The following is an 18,516-nucleotide window of genomic DNA, read 5'->3' as shown; positions in this document are numbered from 1 at the left end:
TGAGAGTAGCTCTGAGCTGCTACCAGTAGGTCCCAGGCCAGGACACAGAGATGGCCCTGCCTTTCTTTGATGCAGCACTTGGACTTTCTCCCAAAATTTCTTTTTTTAAAGGTTGGCAACTGCAACTCACAGCCTTAGTGCAGAGGAAAAGGTGCATACATTCAGCTCTAGCTGTCTTGATCACCTAAGGCAGCATGTCTGAGTAGGAGAAGCTCTACTTTATGATGACACACTTCCAATGAATGCATCAATGTAACGCTTCCCTTTCAATCTGTGCAACTGCGTGAGCCTAAAATGTCAATCTGACATTCTGAGCATCTGGTTCAGCCCTCTACGTCACTCACGTTTCCTCTGCACCCTTTCCATTGCTCTAGCACTGAAGTCAGAGGAGAGTCTGAGAGCCAAGATTTGCTCCCAGAGACTAAAACATGGGCAACTCATGTCAGGAATCAGCACTTCTGGATTTTGTTTCCAAATATAAGGTAGGCATTAAGAAGGCACGGAAAAGGGTATCCTTAAATTAGTTAACAAAAAGAAGTAAGAATGTTCTCAGCCTGGCTATTACTGCAAGGTCACTGCACTCCTCTGCACTTTATGTTACTCAAAATGGAGCTGCTGCATAATTTGAGAGGTTTTTCATTACATATGCAGTTGAACTATCTCTGAAATAGTTCCTGCTGAAGTTAGTATCAAGTCAGTATCAAGTCATTCTTGCTTCCCACTCTCCCATTTTCCGATACACCACATTTCTTCACTGACAACTGGTAATTGCACAGCAGGATCCGAAACATTTTGGCAATAGATCACAAAACTCTTCAGGATGTAGGAGGAAATATGGGGTTACTCAAGAAATGGGAACACATTAGCCAGTTAACATGATCAGAAAATTAGCATTCAAAAAGTCATTTAGAGGTTTCAAGGCTAGCATATTAAGAGGGAAACAATTCACAAAGTTTAGAACTGTTGTTTCATATTGCTGGAAAACTCCACCATGACACCACCTTCTCTTGTTTGGGTATTTATCCAGTCTGTGAGTTACTTCTGCCTTTAAACTGTGCAGCAAATCTCTGCAACACTATACCAGAAGTAAAACAGGGTCTGGTTCTGTAACACACACTGGTCTGTCACAAGTGGGCCCCAAGAGCCAGGAGTTTCAGCAGTCCCTTTGGAAGTCTCACCCACTCTTGGTTTTACACAGCACAGGCCAAATCCCATCCGCTCCCCGACCACACACAGCCCCATTTTAATGCTTCCAATCCTACAGAAGTTCTGTCTGCAGAAACACCAGAACTGAGATGTCGGAAAATAATGGACAGACAACAGTAGAGTAACATTTTTGTAGGTTTAGTGTTTGCAATTTGTTTTACAGCTTATAATGAAATACTGTTAGAGATAGTTTACATTCATATGTTTCAGGCAAAATACAATTTTAAAATCGTAAGGCACTTTAAGATGTCTTAAAACAAATGCTTATTTAAAAATTCAACAAGATGGCTGGATGAGAACCCTTTCTACCCTTAGTGTTCTGGTCAGTAAATTATCAATTCTCTACTCAGGCAGGCAAGTGAAATAATCAATAGAAAGGTTTCCAAGACAGAGTTACTGCTGTATTAGTGTGCACTCTGGAGCAGTCTATTTCAAAGTGTCTTCAGTTGGGGAGAGAGGGCATGGTGTGAATAAGATGCATTAAAATAGTTCTTTGAACTGGGCAACAAAGATGCATTGCAAGGATTAAGTTTCATTACTTTCATTGGATTAAATTCCTTCCATTCATTATTGCCAACAAGAGTAAGGAACAAAAAGGAGCTGGTTCTCCCCTACCCTCCCCCCCAGTCCCATTATAATTCAACACAAGATTTCAAAGACTTAAAAAGACCAGGAGAAGCCCATGAAAAACTGCATCTGGCCACTTCAGAGTATGTTTAAATATTCATTACTGACTTCCTCAGGTCTCACCTCTTATTAAAGAAGAGAAACATAAAAGAATTGGCAACTGTCTAAGTTGCTTCCCATCAAATTGATATTTTGCTTCTTTTTAACATGACCCCACTGTTCCCATCAAGTACCTGCATTCAGAAACACACCAGCAGCTCTCCTTGGCAGAGGCATGGTGGGGCAGGGGATGAATGCAGGCAGGGCCCCAGGCCCAATGGGGAAGAAGCAATGAGCAACTTTGCTTAACACACTTGGGTCTCAGCTTAAAAACAGCTCAAAAGCTGGCCATGCTGGGCGGCTGTAGCTACAAAGGGACTGATACCAAAACACTGACTGAAGACTTCACTTGAAGATGCATCTGTAGGAGTTGAAATCTGCTAAAAACAGACAGAAAACAAACAGACAGACAGTGGCAAAAACACTGCCTACTTCTCAGGACCCCTGAGAAGGGAATGATAGAAACTAGTGCCTATCATTAATCTGAGTATTTTCAAGTTGTGTCTTACCTATTTTATTGCCCAGTACACTTTCAAGTCTTTGGGGGCTAACAATTGCTGAAAAACGACTCATGGGGATTCAATGTGTTAGGCACTACAATATACACCTGCATCCCTAGTCCTCTCAAAACTATGTCGGAGGGAAAAAACCTCAAACCCAACCAACCAGTAATTTGTTTTTCCTACAAGTTCTTGATTGTTTTAAGTTCTGACTTACTTGAATTGCACTTTAAAGCCCAGCAGCAAAAAGAAAACTTGGTAGCTATATTCAGGAATATATATATATATATATAAATTTTTAAGAGTCAAGACATTTTATCAAGTTTAAAAATGCATAGATAGCAACTGCATAAGATGTCAAGTTTTGACCTGGCTACAGTGAAGAATCTGTGAAAAAAAAAGATTACCCTAATAGACCATAAAATATTTGGGCAGAAGTGGGATGCCTATTCAGTTAGGAAAGAAACTGCAGTTAAGGATCAAGCTAAATTAGAAACAGCCACCACTGGTCTGAACTCATCACACACAGAGGTGCTACTGTGCAAACAGGAACTCTGATGAAATCTAGCTTTGTGAAGTGAAAAAATGCATGACTTCAAGGCAGCTGCTGCTAAAGACAAGAAAGGAAGGTGGTACCTCATGGCCCTGAGCTCAAAAGATCGTGAGATCTCAACTTGTGTGGCTCACTTTTGCTGGCAGGAGAGTCAAGCTCTAGATCACTCAGTTGACTGCTATGGTTATACCAGCAGGCAAGTTAAAACTGTGGCTCTGGAATCATCTTACTGTCATTCAGCATTGGCGTGACTATGTTCACTTGGGACAGCAAGAGGCATCTGAAAGATGAGACAAACGAAACAGGCCACTCGCTGGTTATAATTTCACTAACAGCATGCAGTTGGTTTCTCACAAAATCTGTAGGTTCTTCTTCCAAAGCAAACCTCACAGAATTTGTTAAAATGACATCCAGTTGCTTGGCACATACACCTTATTGTGTTTTAAAAATACACTTTAAAATAATTACTTGGAAAGGCATAGAGCACATGCAATTAATTCCCTGCAGATCTATGCACACAGAGAATCACATGTGCATGTAGGAACTAAGTTGCAATGATCAACAATGGACAGAGTACTATTTTACAACCAGGTAATGTCTTTCAAATTCCAGTTCTTTCCAAGGGAACCTGGGGAAATAAAGAGTGCTGTCAAGGAAATGCAAGGCAAGAAATTCAACCTGCACACCAAGACAGACCTTGTTCTTCAGGTCACATAAAAGGAAAAACTGTAGTCGCATTAAAAAAAAAAATCACTAAAGCTAGCTATAAAGAGCAGAATTGTCAAAGTGCTTTAATACATAAAGTGTCAAACATAATTAAACAGGACCATTAATGCAGAGCTGCCATAAGATGTTCAAATGGGTACATGTGTTTTCTGAATGCAGGAGAGACAAGTTTTTAAATTACCCTGTAGGGCTGGAGTGGGTTAAGAAAGTTTGTCTTGTTCATTTCAGCTTCTTAACATGATGGTTTTGCTCTGCTCATGCATTCAAAGGCACAGTTGGATTTACTCTATCAGAAACTGCATCAAAAGGACTGTCTACCATGAAATATTAATAAAGGGGCAGCTCTCACTGGGTGAAACACACAATAGCCTCATAAAGTTGATTTATAGATACCCGTCAATTTGTAGTATTAGTTTTATAAGGTATTTCTTGATGCTTAAAAATTCTGAGCTACTTTCTGCAGCTTGCCTTTAAACATAGTTTTAAGATAACTCAGTGTATTATTTGAACCATCAACAGAGTGCCAAAGCCATTGCAACAAGAGCAAATGCAAACAAATAAATATGGAAGACGTTTCAAAAGCACCTCGTGCAAGAAGCTCAGAAAACATGCCTTTGCCTCCCTACCAGCTTTTCCTCTCCTGTTAGGAATCAGGAAAAAAGACATTCGATCTCCACAGCACTTCTCTGCGTACTTTCAATTCACTGAGCTGCTGTGTACCTTAGGCAGGTGACCTTAAAGATGGAAAGTTTAAAGATGGAAAGTAACTCTACCAAGCACAGCAGAGCAAACTGCAGTGGGGAAATGTGGCTGTTTATAAACAAAAAATGTCAATCAAGACCTTGCCTGCAATTCACAGCTGTAAAAGCAGATTTGATCCAAATCTGTGAGCTGAGACTCAAAAGCATAACACAGAGCATCACATCTGGTCCCTTGCACAGGCCACAAGTCTGAAGTAATACCGAGTATAACAGAACAACTTGTCTGTTTTCTGAAGGCACCATAAAGGCAGCAACACTTCAGGTGTAATGGGAAGAAGACGGAGGAGGAAAAATAACAAATACTCTTAGGAGACACTAAGAGCAGCTTAGTATGATAAGAGAGAAAAAAAAGGTGGCTCAGTTCTGTGATGGCTATAACATCTGTAACAGTACAGAGACCCTACACCTCTAGGCAAAGGAAGAGTAACCAGAGTCTGGAAAAACCTAGTCCTGAAAAAAAAAAAAAAATTCAACTTTCATTATCAGTGGATGGGTGTAAAATCTGTAACTGAGATCAAAGGAGACAGAAAGGAATCAAACTGCTATATAAAACACTGGGGTCCATACATACTCACATGGCATCATTAGCCTGTTTCTAATTTACCACAGTGTTAAAGGATCTGGACAGTCTCCTTTGCTCTGCAGGATGACTGAAGTCCAATCAAGTTTCATATATTAAAATCCTTCTGAATCCGCCAGTGAGAACAAATCCCTCTCCCAGCCCATCTGAGGGAGGGGGGTGCCTCCCAGCCAGGAGACATTTCTAACAACCCCAGGCAACCTACAGGCAGCACGCTACCGAGTTAGATCTCCTAAGCAGCACTGCACCAAGCAAGTCTAGGCTTGCTAAGATGTTCTGTCCCTGCATGGACTTGAGGACAATTTCTCATGAGCCCTTCAGGCCAGTGGCTCATGCTTCACCATTCCATTATTGCTTTTCAAATCCATTTTCCTTCCCGTCTTCCCCTTTGGCTCCCCGTTATCCCAGAAGGACTTTCTGCATCCTGTGCGCAGCAACGCTGGCCTCATCCTCAGAGTCAGACTCGCTCTGGGAAGTGGAGCTCTGGGAGGCAGAGCTGAAGGGAGAGGAGCACTCTGGGGAGCACAGGTAGTGCATCAGCGGGAGCCGATACTTCCCACAGAAGTCAACGAACTTGATCTGTCTGACGCAGCTGTCAAAGTACACACCTGTGAGGGAGAGGGAACAGGAAGAACATGAGACCCTGTGCCCAGAGACCTGCAAACTCTGCAGGGCTCTTATGGCTGGAGCACATGCCTTGAATTAGGATTTAATTGGCACTGCACTGGATGCAGGAACAGAGAGGTACTGGTGGAAGGGACCAGGATACCTATGAAAATGTGTAATTTCTTTTCTTAGTAAAGAACTCCTGTAAAACTGTATTTTTCTTTTTTTAGCAGTTATTTGGTAGGTGATTCAGAACAGCACAGTCTTCACGTAAAGACACAGGGCAGTTACTTCCAAATAATGTGGAAATTTCTTCTAACCATTAGGGAGAAAACTTGGGCTGGGAATTTGCAAACTTCTTAAATCTCAAATGAATTAATGCACTGTATTTTCAAACTGGTAGAACCTCTTCTACCAGCTAGTAAAAATGCATTCACAAATAGACCTTCACAGCTCTACTTTTCTTCTGCTTGAGTGAAGTCACCATGCTGAGCTTGGATGCTACTTTCCATGGCAACAGTCTTGCTGTAACGCACAATTATGTTCTCTTCCTGTCACAGCAAGTGATTTTAGACGCTGACATTTTCAGAAGTTTCCAGCAGTGTTTTAAGTCCTAGCTGGTCAGGAGTAAGCTTTTCTCCTGCAGTGCTAGAGCAATGCTGCTGTACTGTGCAAGTTCATAAGGCATAGTGAAAAAGCACAGAACCAATCCACTGTTATCCAAGCTGTGCAAAACTCTTAAAAAAAGAAACTTTTCTTTTCCTCCCAACGTAAGTCCCAGCCCTTCCATCTTTGCTTATGGAGCGTGCTTTGATAATGTCCTGTAAGAAGATAACATTATGACTGCAGGGTAGATACTAATTAATGATTTTTTTCCCCCTTAATCTTCTAAAGGCTAAATGTGCAGATCATTTACTCTGGATAAAGATTAAGAATTGAGCCAAATTAAGCCAAGCATTCCAGGCTGTTTTATTAAGTCCTCTCCTTCCAAGAGCTACACGCTAGTGGTCCCAAGCTAGAACTAAACAAGTTGCTGTTGGTAACTGCTAAGCAATAGAGCCACTCTCCTCTCTTCCATCCAGAAATGATGCTCACCATTCAGCAAGAGTGTCTGCGAAAGTTCTCCTGTCCATTACTTGCTCTGAGCTATTTCAGGGCAAATGGATCGGAAACTTCAGACCATAAAACCATACTGGAGTGCTGGGATGAGCCACGAAGACTCTGACAGAAGTGCTGTCTTACATTCCCATGCAAATACAGTAAACCAGTACTACAACTCTGAATACTGTTCCTAAGGGAACAAGGCTCCTTAAAGACAAGTTTGCAGGAGACCTGGAGCCAGGGAAATACAGGCAGAATGTGGATGCAGTAAGTAACACTTTGAACCTGAGTGAGCTTATAAAGGCATGGCAAGTCAGAGGGAAAGGAAACCATCAGGTAAGAGCAGGAAGCAGAGCTGCAGAGGTGAACTTACCCCCGCATTTAGGATTGGGACAGTTGCTGGCCAGGCTCAGGTACCGGACAAGACTCTCTGGGAGATCGCTGGGAGTGTAGGGAATGTTGCGAGTTTTAACTGTGCGTCCAGCCAGTTCCTGAAGGCTCGGGGGATTGTAGGTCAGGTCACGCACAAACCGCACCACCAGCGGGTTCCCACGCAAGCTCAGCTCTTCGAGGTGGACCAGGTTAAGAATCTCTCGAGGAAGGTAAGTCAGCAGGTTATTGTGCAGGCTAAGGGAACGCAGGGAATGCAGCCTAAGGATGGAGATGGATAGCTTGTCAAGATGTGCAAGCAAAATTGCCACACAACTGCATTATGCAGACCTAATTACTCTCCCCTCTCCCACCATCTTCTTTTTCTTTGGCTTTTCTCCCTTTTAAAACATAAATTCATGCTAAAAGAGCTGCTCTTACTCCAGCACACACAGTGCATTAGAAAACTTGGCTCAGCACCGGAATACCTGCTAAAGAAACACAGTCTTAAACATGCTGCTGTCTCTCTCAGTATTCTCCACACACACCCCCAAAAAAGGTAGAACAAAAGTGTACAAACTGAGCTCTTTCAGGGGACTTAACATTTCCTTGTACCCAGTGCATGCATCAAGAACAGTCCCATGCAGTGCTCTGAATAAGTCACCTGCTCTGTCTCATGCATTAAAGATGATTGCTGGGAGGCAGCCAGCCCTGGAAAGCCCCATGTTTTCACTGCTTGCGGCTGCACCACCTCGCGCTGTGACACCACCACATCTGAGCAAGGTCAGGCCAGGCCAGCTACGGCACAGGGGACAAGCAATTTTTTCGCTTTTGGACGAGGCTCTCCTCTCTCAGGAAGCACAAAGCAATGCTCCAGCATGGCATCCAGGGCTGCTCCCAAACTTGTAAAAGTTACAAGACATTGTATATCAAGAATAATCCCACTACATCATCAAATTCCAACTCGGAGAACTCCATGCTGCCATTCAGTTGTTTTTAGGTCACAGCTACACCTCCCATCTTCATTTCCCATCTTAGGCTACACATACAGAGCTGCAGCATCCTCTTTCCCCCATTATGAACAGATAAAGCACTAATCTAGCTCCTAGAACTATGCCGTAGGATTAAATGAAGACTCAGAGATCCTAAAGTAAGGAATGCCAAGGGAGCAAAGGGGATGGTACAACATAAAAGTACAGAAGGGTTTTGGGTGAAGGGCAAAACAGATCAAGCATTCATTACTAATGAAACAGTACCACTCTTACTTCTTAAGGCAGCAATTTATCTTTTCTGAGTTGCCCAGGTTCTTTTCAGGACCCTCTATACAAATCTATTAATTCACTGTAAGTTGCAATCCCGGTGAGTTTTTTAAACCCTTTGAAAGAGTTTTTTGACCCTTTGATAGAGTTTACCAGATCATATATTCATGGTTTGCCTGCAGTGCACCATGCCAGGGATGTTCTTTTTCAAGTCTAGTCACATCAACAAACTGAAGGACAAATAGGTCCTCCCAGGTGCTTTCATCCATGCACAGAGAAAAAGTTCAAAGAGTTAATTACAGCTAGTGGCCAATGACAGCAAATACTCACTGTGCCAGCTGAGGTGGAATGCTCTGGATCTTGTTGTCACAAAGAACTAGATACCTCAGAGAAGGCAGTTTTGCTAATTCAGGTGGAATTGCTGTAATGAAATTCCCTCCAAGGTATAGAAACTCTAAACTGAAAAACAGAAGAGAAAACAGTGCATTATTTCATTAATTTCAAGTTTCCTTTAACACCTAGGTTTTCACATCTCTGCACTTCTTAAAGGAAGCTGACAGATGACTACCTATGAGATAATTTGCTGAGAGAAAGAAAAAAAAAGCTGAGTTGCACATCAAAATTACAACAGAGCTGCTGTTTCACAATAGATAATGTTGAGATTTTACCTCCAGACTCCCGCAGTCACCCTTACACCTGCAGGTAGGCACCAAACAACTGTGTATTCCTACACCAACCCCTTATGCAAAGCTTGTGCTCCTATTTCCAAGGAAGAGCAGGCTGCACACATAGGGATTGCAGCCCCGACACAGATCCTGCTGCAGCCAGTGGGAGCTCTCTGTTTTGGTAGGAGGAAAGCACGAGTGCAGTTTCTCTCCCTGGAAATCCTGGCCCTGCCCCAGCACTAGCTGCTCTTTGTGGAATCATTTGACTCCTCGGTGACTAACTGGAACCTTTCAGCATTACTCAGAGGCAGCCGGTCCCACTTTGATACAATTCACATACCGATACCACAGCTGCAACAGCACAGAGTGCACCTAAGTCACACAAGAACATGCATGCAATTTCTCAGAGATTGATTTCCATATCAACCATAGCTGGGCTTCTCTGCAGTTTGGGCCTAAATCAAAGAATCACTGGATGTCCTGTGAAAACGCAGTGGATGGGAGACGTGAATGGAGAGAGGCACTAGACCCCTTCTGCCAGGTGGAGCAGCCAGTATTTGCTGTGCATCTCTGCCCTTCTAGGAAGAAAAATTGGCAAGCATTTCTATGACATAATAGCTTCAAATCCCCATTCCACGGGCTCAAGTAGCTTTCTTTCCCTGTTCTCGGATGTTGTCTGAAAGAGGAGCAAAGGCAGGCTCAGTGTGGGTACTTCTTGCTAATCACAGTCCAGCCAAGATTTCTTCTGTGTTTGAAAAAGGTGGATCCCATAGTCCTGGTTCAGTATCTCCAGTACACACTCAGGTTGCCTAACTACAGTGCACCTTGGCCTTCTCTGATCCAAGCATTGCCCACGGGCCAGGGAAAGTGAACACATCAGGCTCCATCTTTAAGTAGAGGTTATAACTTCCCTGGAGTAGGAGACACCTTCACCTCACCCCAGCAACTGAGAAATGCTATGGATACAACTGGCACAGAAACACAGGAACAGAGCACCCAAGGGACACTGTGGTCAACCCAGACAAGGTCTGAGCCCTGAAACTCTGTGCCACAGCATATGTGGAGCGCAGAGGAGCTCCTCCCTGAGACTTCCCCTGGGATGGAGCAGGAAAACAGGAGAGAGAGTCTGTTTCGCTCAGTTCTTGCAAGAAACTTGAACCCCAGAGATCCAATGACAGCATCTGCTTGGGCTACAGAGGCCACTACTGCAGCACAAAGGTGCACATGCCCAACAGTGAAGGACAGAATGACAGACCTTTGCAACACACCAGGAGATGCTTGCAGGGCTCAGCTTCCCCCGGATTCCCTTATATTTTTGGAGTATGTCAAAGGCAAGCTAAATAATTGACATTTGATAAAGTGGATACAAAATTAGGCCTTAAACTGAATTTGATTATATGGAAGGCAGTAACTACAGACCAAGTGGGACAGCACAGTTGGAGATTACTCTGAATGTGAAAGAAATACACGGGGAAAAACCATCACCAATCGCCCCTGCTCCAAAGTAACCTCTCTTCTACTCAGACAACCTGTAGGTGAGGAGTGGGGGTAGGAGGAAGAATGCTGTGCAGAGACCATGTCAAGGAGAGATTATTTTTAATTAACTTTTGATCCCCTAACAAAGCCCTGAGTTTTAACCAAAATTCCTCCTTCGAACCTCCATTGTTTCCCAATGTGGATTTAGGCTGCTTTGGCTCTCACTAGGGACTTAACTGCTGAGTATACAATTCCTAGGCATATTTTAACTCCATACCATTGCTGGAGCCCACACCAAAAACTGTTGGGCAAGAGAATTCTAGCAATGTGGGTTTCAATATTTAAACAAGGTTTACATGCATACAAGTTTGCACTTCCTAGGAAAAGTGAATAATTAACTCCTCATCCTTTGTGTTTGAGGACACTAATGCCTGTAAAGTGACATGGCATAAAACCACATCCTACCAGGGAAAGAGAGGAGGGCACAAATTATATAGTAAAAATGTTTAGGAAATTCATTTCAAGGCATAAACCGCATATGTTTCAAGAGTAGCCTACTGTACAAACTAAGTGTGCAAAACCCCTGCCTACAAACTTCTTACAGCTTCAAATCCGTTCTTTGTAAAGTCTGTAATGAGAACACTCAGTCATACCGCACAGGATACAAAGATCTAACATCAGAATACAAACTGTCTCTAACTAAAAACCCCCTAAATAAACTAACTTCTTCATTGGCAACAAAATACTTCTTAAAAAATGTTTTCTTTTCACTCATCTTCTGAATCACTGTTTTGGGGTCAGCAGACTAAAAACTCATGGGGCCCAGTCTGCTACAGCAAATTCAGAATTTCCACATCAACTTATGGTATTAATTAGATGATTAATTTATTAAAAAACCACAGGGAGGAGGTTTTGAAATGACAAAGAAACTTATTTAAAACATAGAAAAGATATTCTTACAGTTTCCATTGAAACACTGCTCAGCAGGAAAACAAAATCCGTAACTCCCATCCCTCAAAGTACAATTTGCTAGGAAGAAGGATCTAGCCTAGTCTTGGCTAAGCAAGGTGAAGGAATCAACAACAGCCATTTCTGCATCAAATTAAAACGTCAAGATTTGTCTGAGCAAAGCCAATAATGACACAGGAAAGGATTTTCAAGAGACACAACCCTTTTATCAAGAGCACTGACCAGAGAACTGGGAATGCAGTTTGCTCCCAGCTCATCTGCTCCTGGCCTGATTTTCATGTCACACTAAGCCTGTACTAGAGGCCAAGGTGATGCTGGCTCTTGAGTTGCACTACTCAGGGCAGGGCAGTTCGCTGCTTGGTAAGACAAGCAAAAGCACTGCTCAGCTCTGCCCTCTTCACACAAGAGCCTGCACTAAGTCAATCCACAACATTCATCACAGGTTTTTGCAGGAAGACCACAGCAGAGATGGCACTGAGCTTAGTGAATGCTTCTAACTAACCTTTCATACTTAGACCTAGTTCTTCTGACAATCATTAATCTGTACAGTCATTTTGATAGATCAGCTAAGGTCTTGTGAGCTGCTGTGTACACAGACGTAGAACTGGATTTTTTTCTGCACTTTTAAAAGTCCAGAATCTTCAAAAAGCCAGAGATCAACTATCATCAAACAAACATAAAGATGAGTTCCAATTTTTGAAGCTAGAATGAATGATGTACTTCCAACCTGCCACACAGACTTTGGGCTGAATGAGTTTCAAGAAGGGACAAACACTAACAAAATCAACCTCAACAGAATCTGAAAAAAGACCCAACAACCATGTGACAGAGTAACTAATGAGGGTTGACACTTTGTCTCCTGCCTCTAAGCAATGTTGACAAATACGCTAATAAAAGGCCAGAGTCCCTTTCAGCCTCACACCCAGCAGACCCCTGCTCAGCACAGCCAGTCCTAATTGCTGCCAAGCACAAGCCAGCACGCTGAGCCCATCATGTGGTGCTCCTCTCTAGCAGCGTATTTCACACCACTGGGCTGTAAGGCGGCAATGAAAATACTTTTACCTACTAGGAAAGGAGTGGAGAAATGCTAAAAAAACTATGATCAATTCAGGGAGTGGCAGCAAAGTTTAACATGCAAAGAGACTGTACCTTCTTGCTTATGTCCTTGATGTTTTCAAGTCATCATATACCACAAATCAAATCCAAAAGCCCCCAAACACTCAGTAAATAAGAAGAGCTACTCTGAGCACTAGAGGTATTTTTTTATACCCTATCAATTACTACAGCACTCCCATAGTCATGTTTCAAGGGGATAATGTCTTCAGGCATAGGAGATACTCAAATTTTTAATCCACCCTGTTTCCCCACAGATGCTTATTCAGATAAAATTTAACAGCTGACATCAAACAGATGCATCTAAATAGGTAATCTAAAAAAAACCAAGCCAACAATGGTGCCTGAAATAGCTCCGGGTCTTTTTAAGATAAACTTTTTAGCGAGAAATTTCCAGGGCAGTTTTGAGGCTCATGCAAGGGAGGAATTTCAAAGCAGCCCACAATACACTCCTGTTAACCCTGTTCTACGATTTGCTAATTCCTGAGAGAACTGCATAGCCTTTGCTGACACGCAAATTTAAGATCAAACGGTCGTCTGAACACTATTTGCAAACCGTTTGAAGAGGGGAAGAAGAAGGGAGACAGCAAGCAGATTTCCTAATGCTGTATCTTTATCAAAGCTCTGCTTGCCCTTTTTCCCACACTAACAGCCGTTCTGTAAGCGTACGCTTGTCTAACATGCTTAATACTACCCACGAATGAAAGCAAACGCTCTGGGTTTCAATGCATATAAGCCTTTACACAAACCTTGGATGAATCCAGTTAGGCGTCTGAGGTCTTTGATCCCAGCCCTCACACAACTGGGCTTTATTAGAGGAATAGCAGCAAGAAGGAAAGGAGCATGCACGGGTCTTTTCCAAGCTCTGCCTGCTCCCCAGTGCTTGAGGGAGCATCAGAGTATTCACTAGGAGAGTATGACTAAACTCAAAATTCCCATGGGAGATTCAAAGTATCGGCTGTGTTTCACTAAGCCCTTGAGAATTATTCATTTTACAGGACACTTGCAGGACATTTCCCCAGGCCTACACACTGATTAGGGCAATCCTTGCACTCTTAAGCCAAAAGCCACAGCTGCACCATGAAGATCAGAGCTATGTTTTACCAGATTTGCTGCACAAATTTTGTGCCAGGATGGGGACAAGTAGATGGCCACGTTTCTAGCTCACCAGCTGTAACACACATTGCCCCACAGTGCATCCCCGGTTGCATCAGCAGCGGAAGGACATGCAGAACCGATGCAGCAGTGGGATCTCTATGCAGATCACAGTTCAGGAACTGCTGAGGGCTGTGAATTGAGACTGAGAGAGAGTGACTGACCGTAACATCTCCCACTGAAAACACAGCAAGGTCAGCAGGGAGAACTACAGAGAAGATAACACTTGGGTCTGCCTATGCTGAGTTCGTATTTTATCTGGCAACAAACAGGAAAGCAATGCAAGGAAGGCTGCTCTCACACATCTGGTGCATTCACCACTCTCAATTCACAGCAAGAGCCACTGCTCAGGTCTTGCACTGTACTGACACACCAGCTGTCAGGAACTGGGGATGCTGGGCATACAGAAGGACCTGGCACAGCTTCAACACGATCAAGAAAAAGCCCTCAGCAGGGGCAACACCTACATTTCTCAGAAATACATGAGGCTATTGCTGGGCACCCTCGATGCCTACACTGAAACATGGAGGAAAGAGCACTGAATTTTCCTAATGGAAAACATGAAGCATGAAAGGCTATTCATCCCTGGTGCCAGCTTGCTATGATCAGCATCATCCTACTGCCATCACCAGAGCAATTATGATCATACATTTATGAAGCCATGCAAAGGAAGCTTCAAGCATACAGGTAGGCCTTCCACAACAGCCTAGGAGATAACCAACAATCAGAAACACGGCACTCACTGTCCATGCAGGATCTTGCACTGCACACGAAACATTTGTGTGGGCGAGGACGGGGCAGATGGCTGAAGCCAGAATGAGTAAGACATGACAGCAGCAGGACTGGCTGTGGTTCTTATCACCGGCTTCATTAACTTGCCAAGTCACCATGAACATGCCAGGGAAAAGTTTCTGCACAATACGCCTAACCCAAATACAGCTGCAAAGTGGTGGATTTATTATCTTCCTGTGAGTAACAACACATGGCACACACCTTCCATTCCAGGACCTTTGCATTCATAGTCACCAGCACATTCCCTCTCCTTTGGCAGGTCAGACCCACCAGCTTTTTATACTTTTAACTTTATCACATACACAGACTCCTTATCTGCCATATTCCTGGCCTTCACTAAAACTGACACGCTGCCCCTTCAAAAACTAAGAGTGCAGAGGAAAGACACAAAGCTTAGTTATCAAGAGTATTTTAAAACAACATCTCATCACAGCTCAGCCATTCCTTGGAAATCTAAGAAGCATTTCTAGATTTCTGCAACTCCAGTCTGCTCTATCATCAGTGACTGGAGCAAATGGGAAGCCACCAGGGTCACGGGAAGAGGAGAACTGCTGGCCTCAGGAACTCTAATAGCAGCAGGAGGAACTTGATCAGTAAGAGTGCTGCCTGCATTCCCCTGTGGTCTCATAGCCCCTAAGATAAAAGAAAAATTTATTTTTATGAGAAGCTGCACATGGAAAAAGGCTCAAGGTCTTGGCTTGTCAGCAAGATTGGCATTTGCAGATTGAGCTGGGAGGTTAACAGAAGCCACAGCACCAGGTCCCACGTCCAACTTCCAGAGCTCAGAAACTAACAGAGGTCTCCATGTTGCTGTGCTGTAACAGCTGGCTCTGCTCTGTCCTTGCTCAGGCTCATTTGACCCCTTCCACAACAAGCACGCTCACACTGAGGACACTCTTGCCAGCAGGTAGGAGCAGAGTCTGGCAGCAGTTTCTCTCCAGAATGTACTTTCTATGTTTTTGGCAAGGGTCATTGGTTATCTGGGTCCCAATGAACAGATTCAGGATTCCCTCTGGAGGAACAACACATTATAAAGTGTTGTTTTCTCCAAGCGCTGGCAAAGCCGTGTGCGGCTCCCTTTTGTTACCCAAGCAGTCCCAGATACAGAAGTCACTGATGGCAGAGTGGTAAAGAAGCTGACAATCCTGGTGGGGCACAGATTTGCTATCTTGAGCTAAAGTTCAATTATATTATGTTGACATGTTAGCAGAAGTTCAACGAGGTAGCAGTGGTGACGTGGGCAGCAGAGAGAAGCCGTGTCTAAGTGTAACTCTTCCATCTGACATGTCACTTTGCAATGATAAATGGACAGTTCAATACCTTTGTCTGCATTTGCTCTCTCTGAATTCTCGTTCTGGGGGTTTGAGCATGACCAGCCCAAGAAGAGCTGCAGGACAGGACAACAAGGAGCCCTGCTTCAGGGCAGGTCAGAGGAACAAAGAGTGGCAGAGGTGCAGCATGGAGCACAGGTCACAGCCTGCTGGGGCACCGCGCGCGGTGCTACACAGCCCAGTACCTTCCTGGGGACATCAGGGCTGAGATTTGCTTTCTTGGGGGAAGAAAAAGAAAGAGAGAGAAAAAATCACAGCCACAGACTGAGACCATGTAAACAGCAGCAGGGAGCCTCTGACTCAGAGGTGGGAGCAACAATCAGATCCCAACTACATCCTGGATGCTACCAGACATGCTACGGAGACAATGTGGATCATCTTCCTCACACAGCTGTCCTCCTCCATTGGCCTCCTCTCCCATGCCTCATTTCCTTTTTCATCCCTGAAGCATCTGTTTCCAGACAGAGAAAAAGCTGAGCTTCCTCTTCCTCATGACAGCCCCAACCCAGGATGTATCACAAGTCTGTCAAGAAGAATATGGGCATTGTCCATCACTCAAAATGTCTCATAGCATCTCTCAGCCCAGAGAGCGTAACCTAGAATTGCTCCAAATCCTTAACAGGTGCATGCTATGCTACCTGGACAAAAGCCACAAACCCAATTGTATTATACTGCAGCAGACAAAAGCATTTCCCAACAGCACTAAAGCAGTTCTGGCACCTCCCACCAACGCCCATGGGAGACATCACACAGAACATCCTATGCTTCCACTGGATGCAGCTCTGCTGAGCCATCAGAGTGAATCCAGGTATTTAGGGTCAAGGGTGCTGGAATTTGTATAAGAGAAGCTGCCTCTGGCAAGTCACTTGGCAAAGAGCCGGAGCAAACAAAGTTCAGATCCAAAGTCTTAGCAGAGAGCTGCACAGAGGCCAGTCCGAGGCTTGGGGATCCAGCAGAACACACTGAGCTGCCTGTGTCACTTAAGTCACGACAAGCATCCAGCTTGCCCAGGACAGCAGGCTTCAGGAGTACCCAGCCCAGGCCAGTGCAGGCAGCCAATACCCAGTGCTGTCTAAGGCCTGTTCCCACCCCACCACTGTTCCTAATTGCTGTGATTCAGCCGTAAGTTTCTGTATGGCCGGCCTGCAGTGGCTGATACAGCCCCAGAGCCAGATGTACCACTGCACCCAAGCACAGCATGGGGCTCCGTGCTCCAGGTCTGTCAGTATCTGTCAGATCTACACGAGTCCATGGGCTGAAAGAAACACCACAAAACCCCATCCATGACAGCAAGACCCCAGCGAGACTGCAGCTGTATCGGGAGAAAGGCCCTGTTGTTTGCGCAAGCCACAAACACATCTTTATTCTCCTGAGCAACCCATCATGCAGCCACGAACTGCACGACACATGGGGTTTATCTCGCTGTCACCCAGAGAGGTGCATGAGAGCCTTCCACATGCCAACACTCACACCAACCACACCATCACCAGGAGAGCTCCCCTGCAGTGCAGGGACTGGGCAGTTCCAAGAGTCACCCAGTTTGTGAGCACAGAAGGCCCATCATCGCCTGAAGAATACACAGCATCAGTTGGGTTGGAAAGGACCACAGCAGGTCTTCTGTTCCAACCTCCCTGCTCACGCAGGGTCATCCTAAAGCACAAGGCACAGGATTGTGTCCACTGGAATATCACCAGTGAGGGAGAATCCATGATCTCTCTGTTCCAGTGCTCGGTCACCCCCACAGTAAGGAAGTTATTCCTCACGTTCAGGAGGAACTTCCTGTGCATCATTTTCTGCATCTTGTCCTATTGCTTGGCACCACCAAGAAGAGCCTGCCTCCATCCTCAACACCTACCCTTTAGATACTTATATATAAAAATATATATATATATATATGTTGATGAGGTAAAGAACGTCCTGGAGTTTTGGTAACTCAGCGTGATGAAGAGGAAGAGCCACGTTAGCGGCAGCAGTGCTTGGAGACACCTGACGCTGGAGAGAACTGACCCCCTGGAGGGGGAGCGTGGCAGAAAACCCGGCCGGGCTTGCCGAGGCTGTCCCTGTTCCCGCGGGGCCCGTCCCTCACCTTTGGAGCTCCTGGATGTCGGGCGGGATGCCGTGGAGCCGGTTGCCGCCGAGGCTGAGGCTGCGCAGCCCGCGGAGCTGCAGCAGCGCGGGCGGCACCTCGGCGAAGCGGTTCCCGCTGAGGTTGAGGACGCGGAGGGAGCGGGCGAGCGGCGCCTGCCCCAGCCCCTTGGGCAGCGAGCCGGGCCCGCCAAGCCGGTTGTTCTTGGCCAGCAACGTGTGGAGGCACGGCAAGGACAGCAGCTCCGTGCCCATCTCCGCCAGCCCCGTCCCGCTCACGTCCAGCACCTCCAGCGCCGGGAACCACTGCGACAGCCCGGCAGGCAGCGGGCCCAACAGCCGCCGCGGCGACAGCACCAGCCGCCGCGCCTCCGCGCTGCGCCGCGCCGACAGCTCCGCCGCCAGCGCCTGCTCGGGCTCCGGCTCCGGCTCGGGCTCTGGCTCTGGCTCGGGCTCGGGCTCCGACTCCGGCTCCGGCTCCATCTCCAGCGCTAACTCCGGTCCCGGCTCCAGCTCAGGGCCCTCCCCGCCCGCCGCCGCCAT

General features: G+C 45.4%; 1 protein-coding gene across 1 annotated transcript; it reads right to left on the bottom strand.

Annotated features, from left to right (window-relative positions):
* Nucleotides 1-1,348: 1,348 nt before the first annotated feature.
* On the bottom strand, nucleotides 1,349-18,516 carry LRRC58 (leucine rich repeat containing 58; the record flags this gene model as incomplete). The annotated part of the gene is made up of 4 exons (XM_082278719.1): nucleotides 1,349-5,660; nucleotides 7,133-7,410; nucleotides 8,718-8,846; nucleotides 17,975-18,516. 4 exons carry the CDS (start codon nucleotides 18,514-18,516, stop codon nucleotides 5,452-5,454), a joined length of 1,158 nt encoding a protein of 385 aa, XP_082134845.1. The 3' UTR covers nucleotides 1,349-5,451.

Source organism: Coloeus monedula, assembly GCF_965178545.1.
Source record: "Coloeus monedula genome assembly, chromosome: 3".
Classification (NCBI taxonomy): Eukaryota; Metazoa; Chordata; class Aves; order Passeriformes; family Corvidae; genus Coloeus; species Coloeus monedula.
The sequence above is the reverse complement of the archived record's forward strand: the minus strand, read 5'-3'. Positions and strand labels throughout refer to the sequence as shown.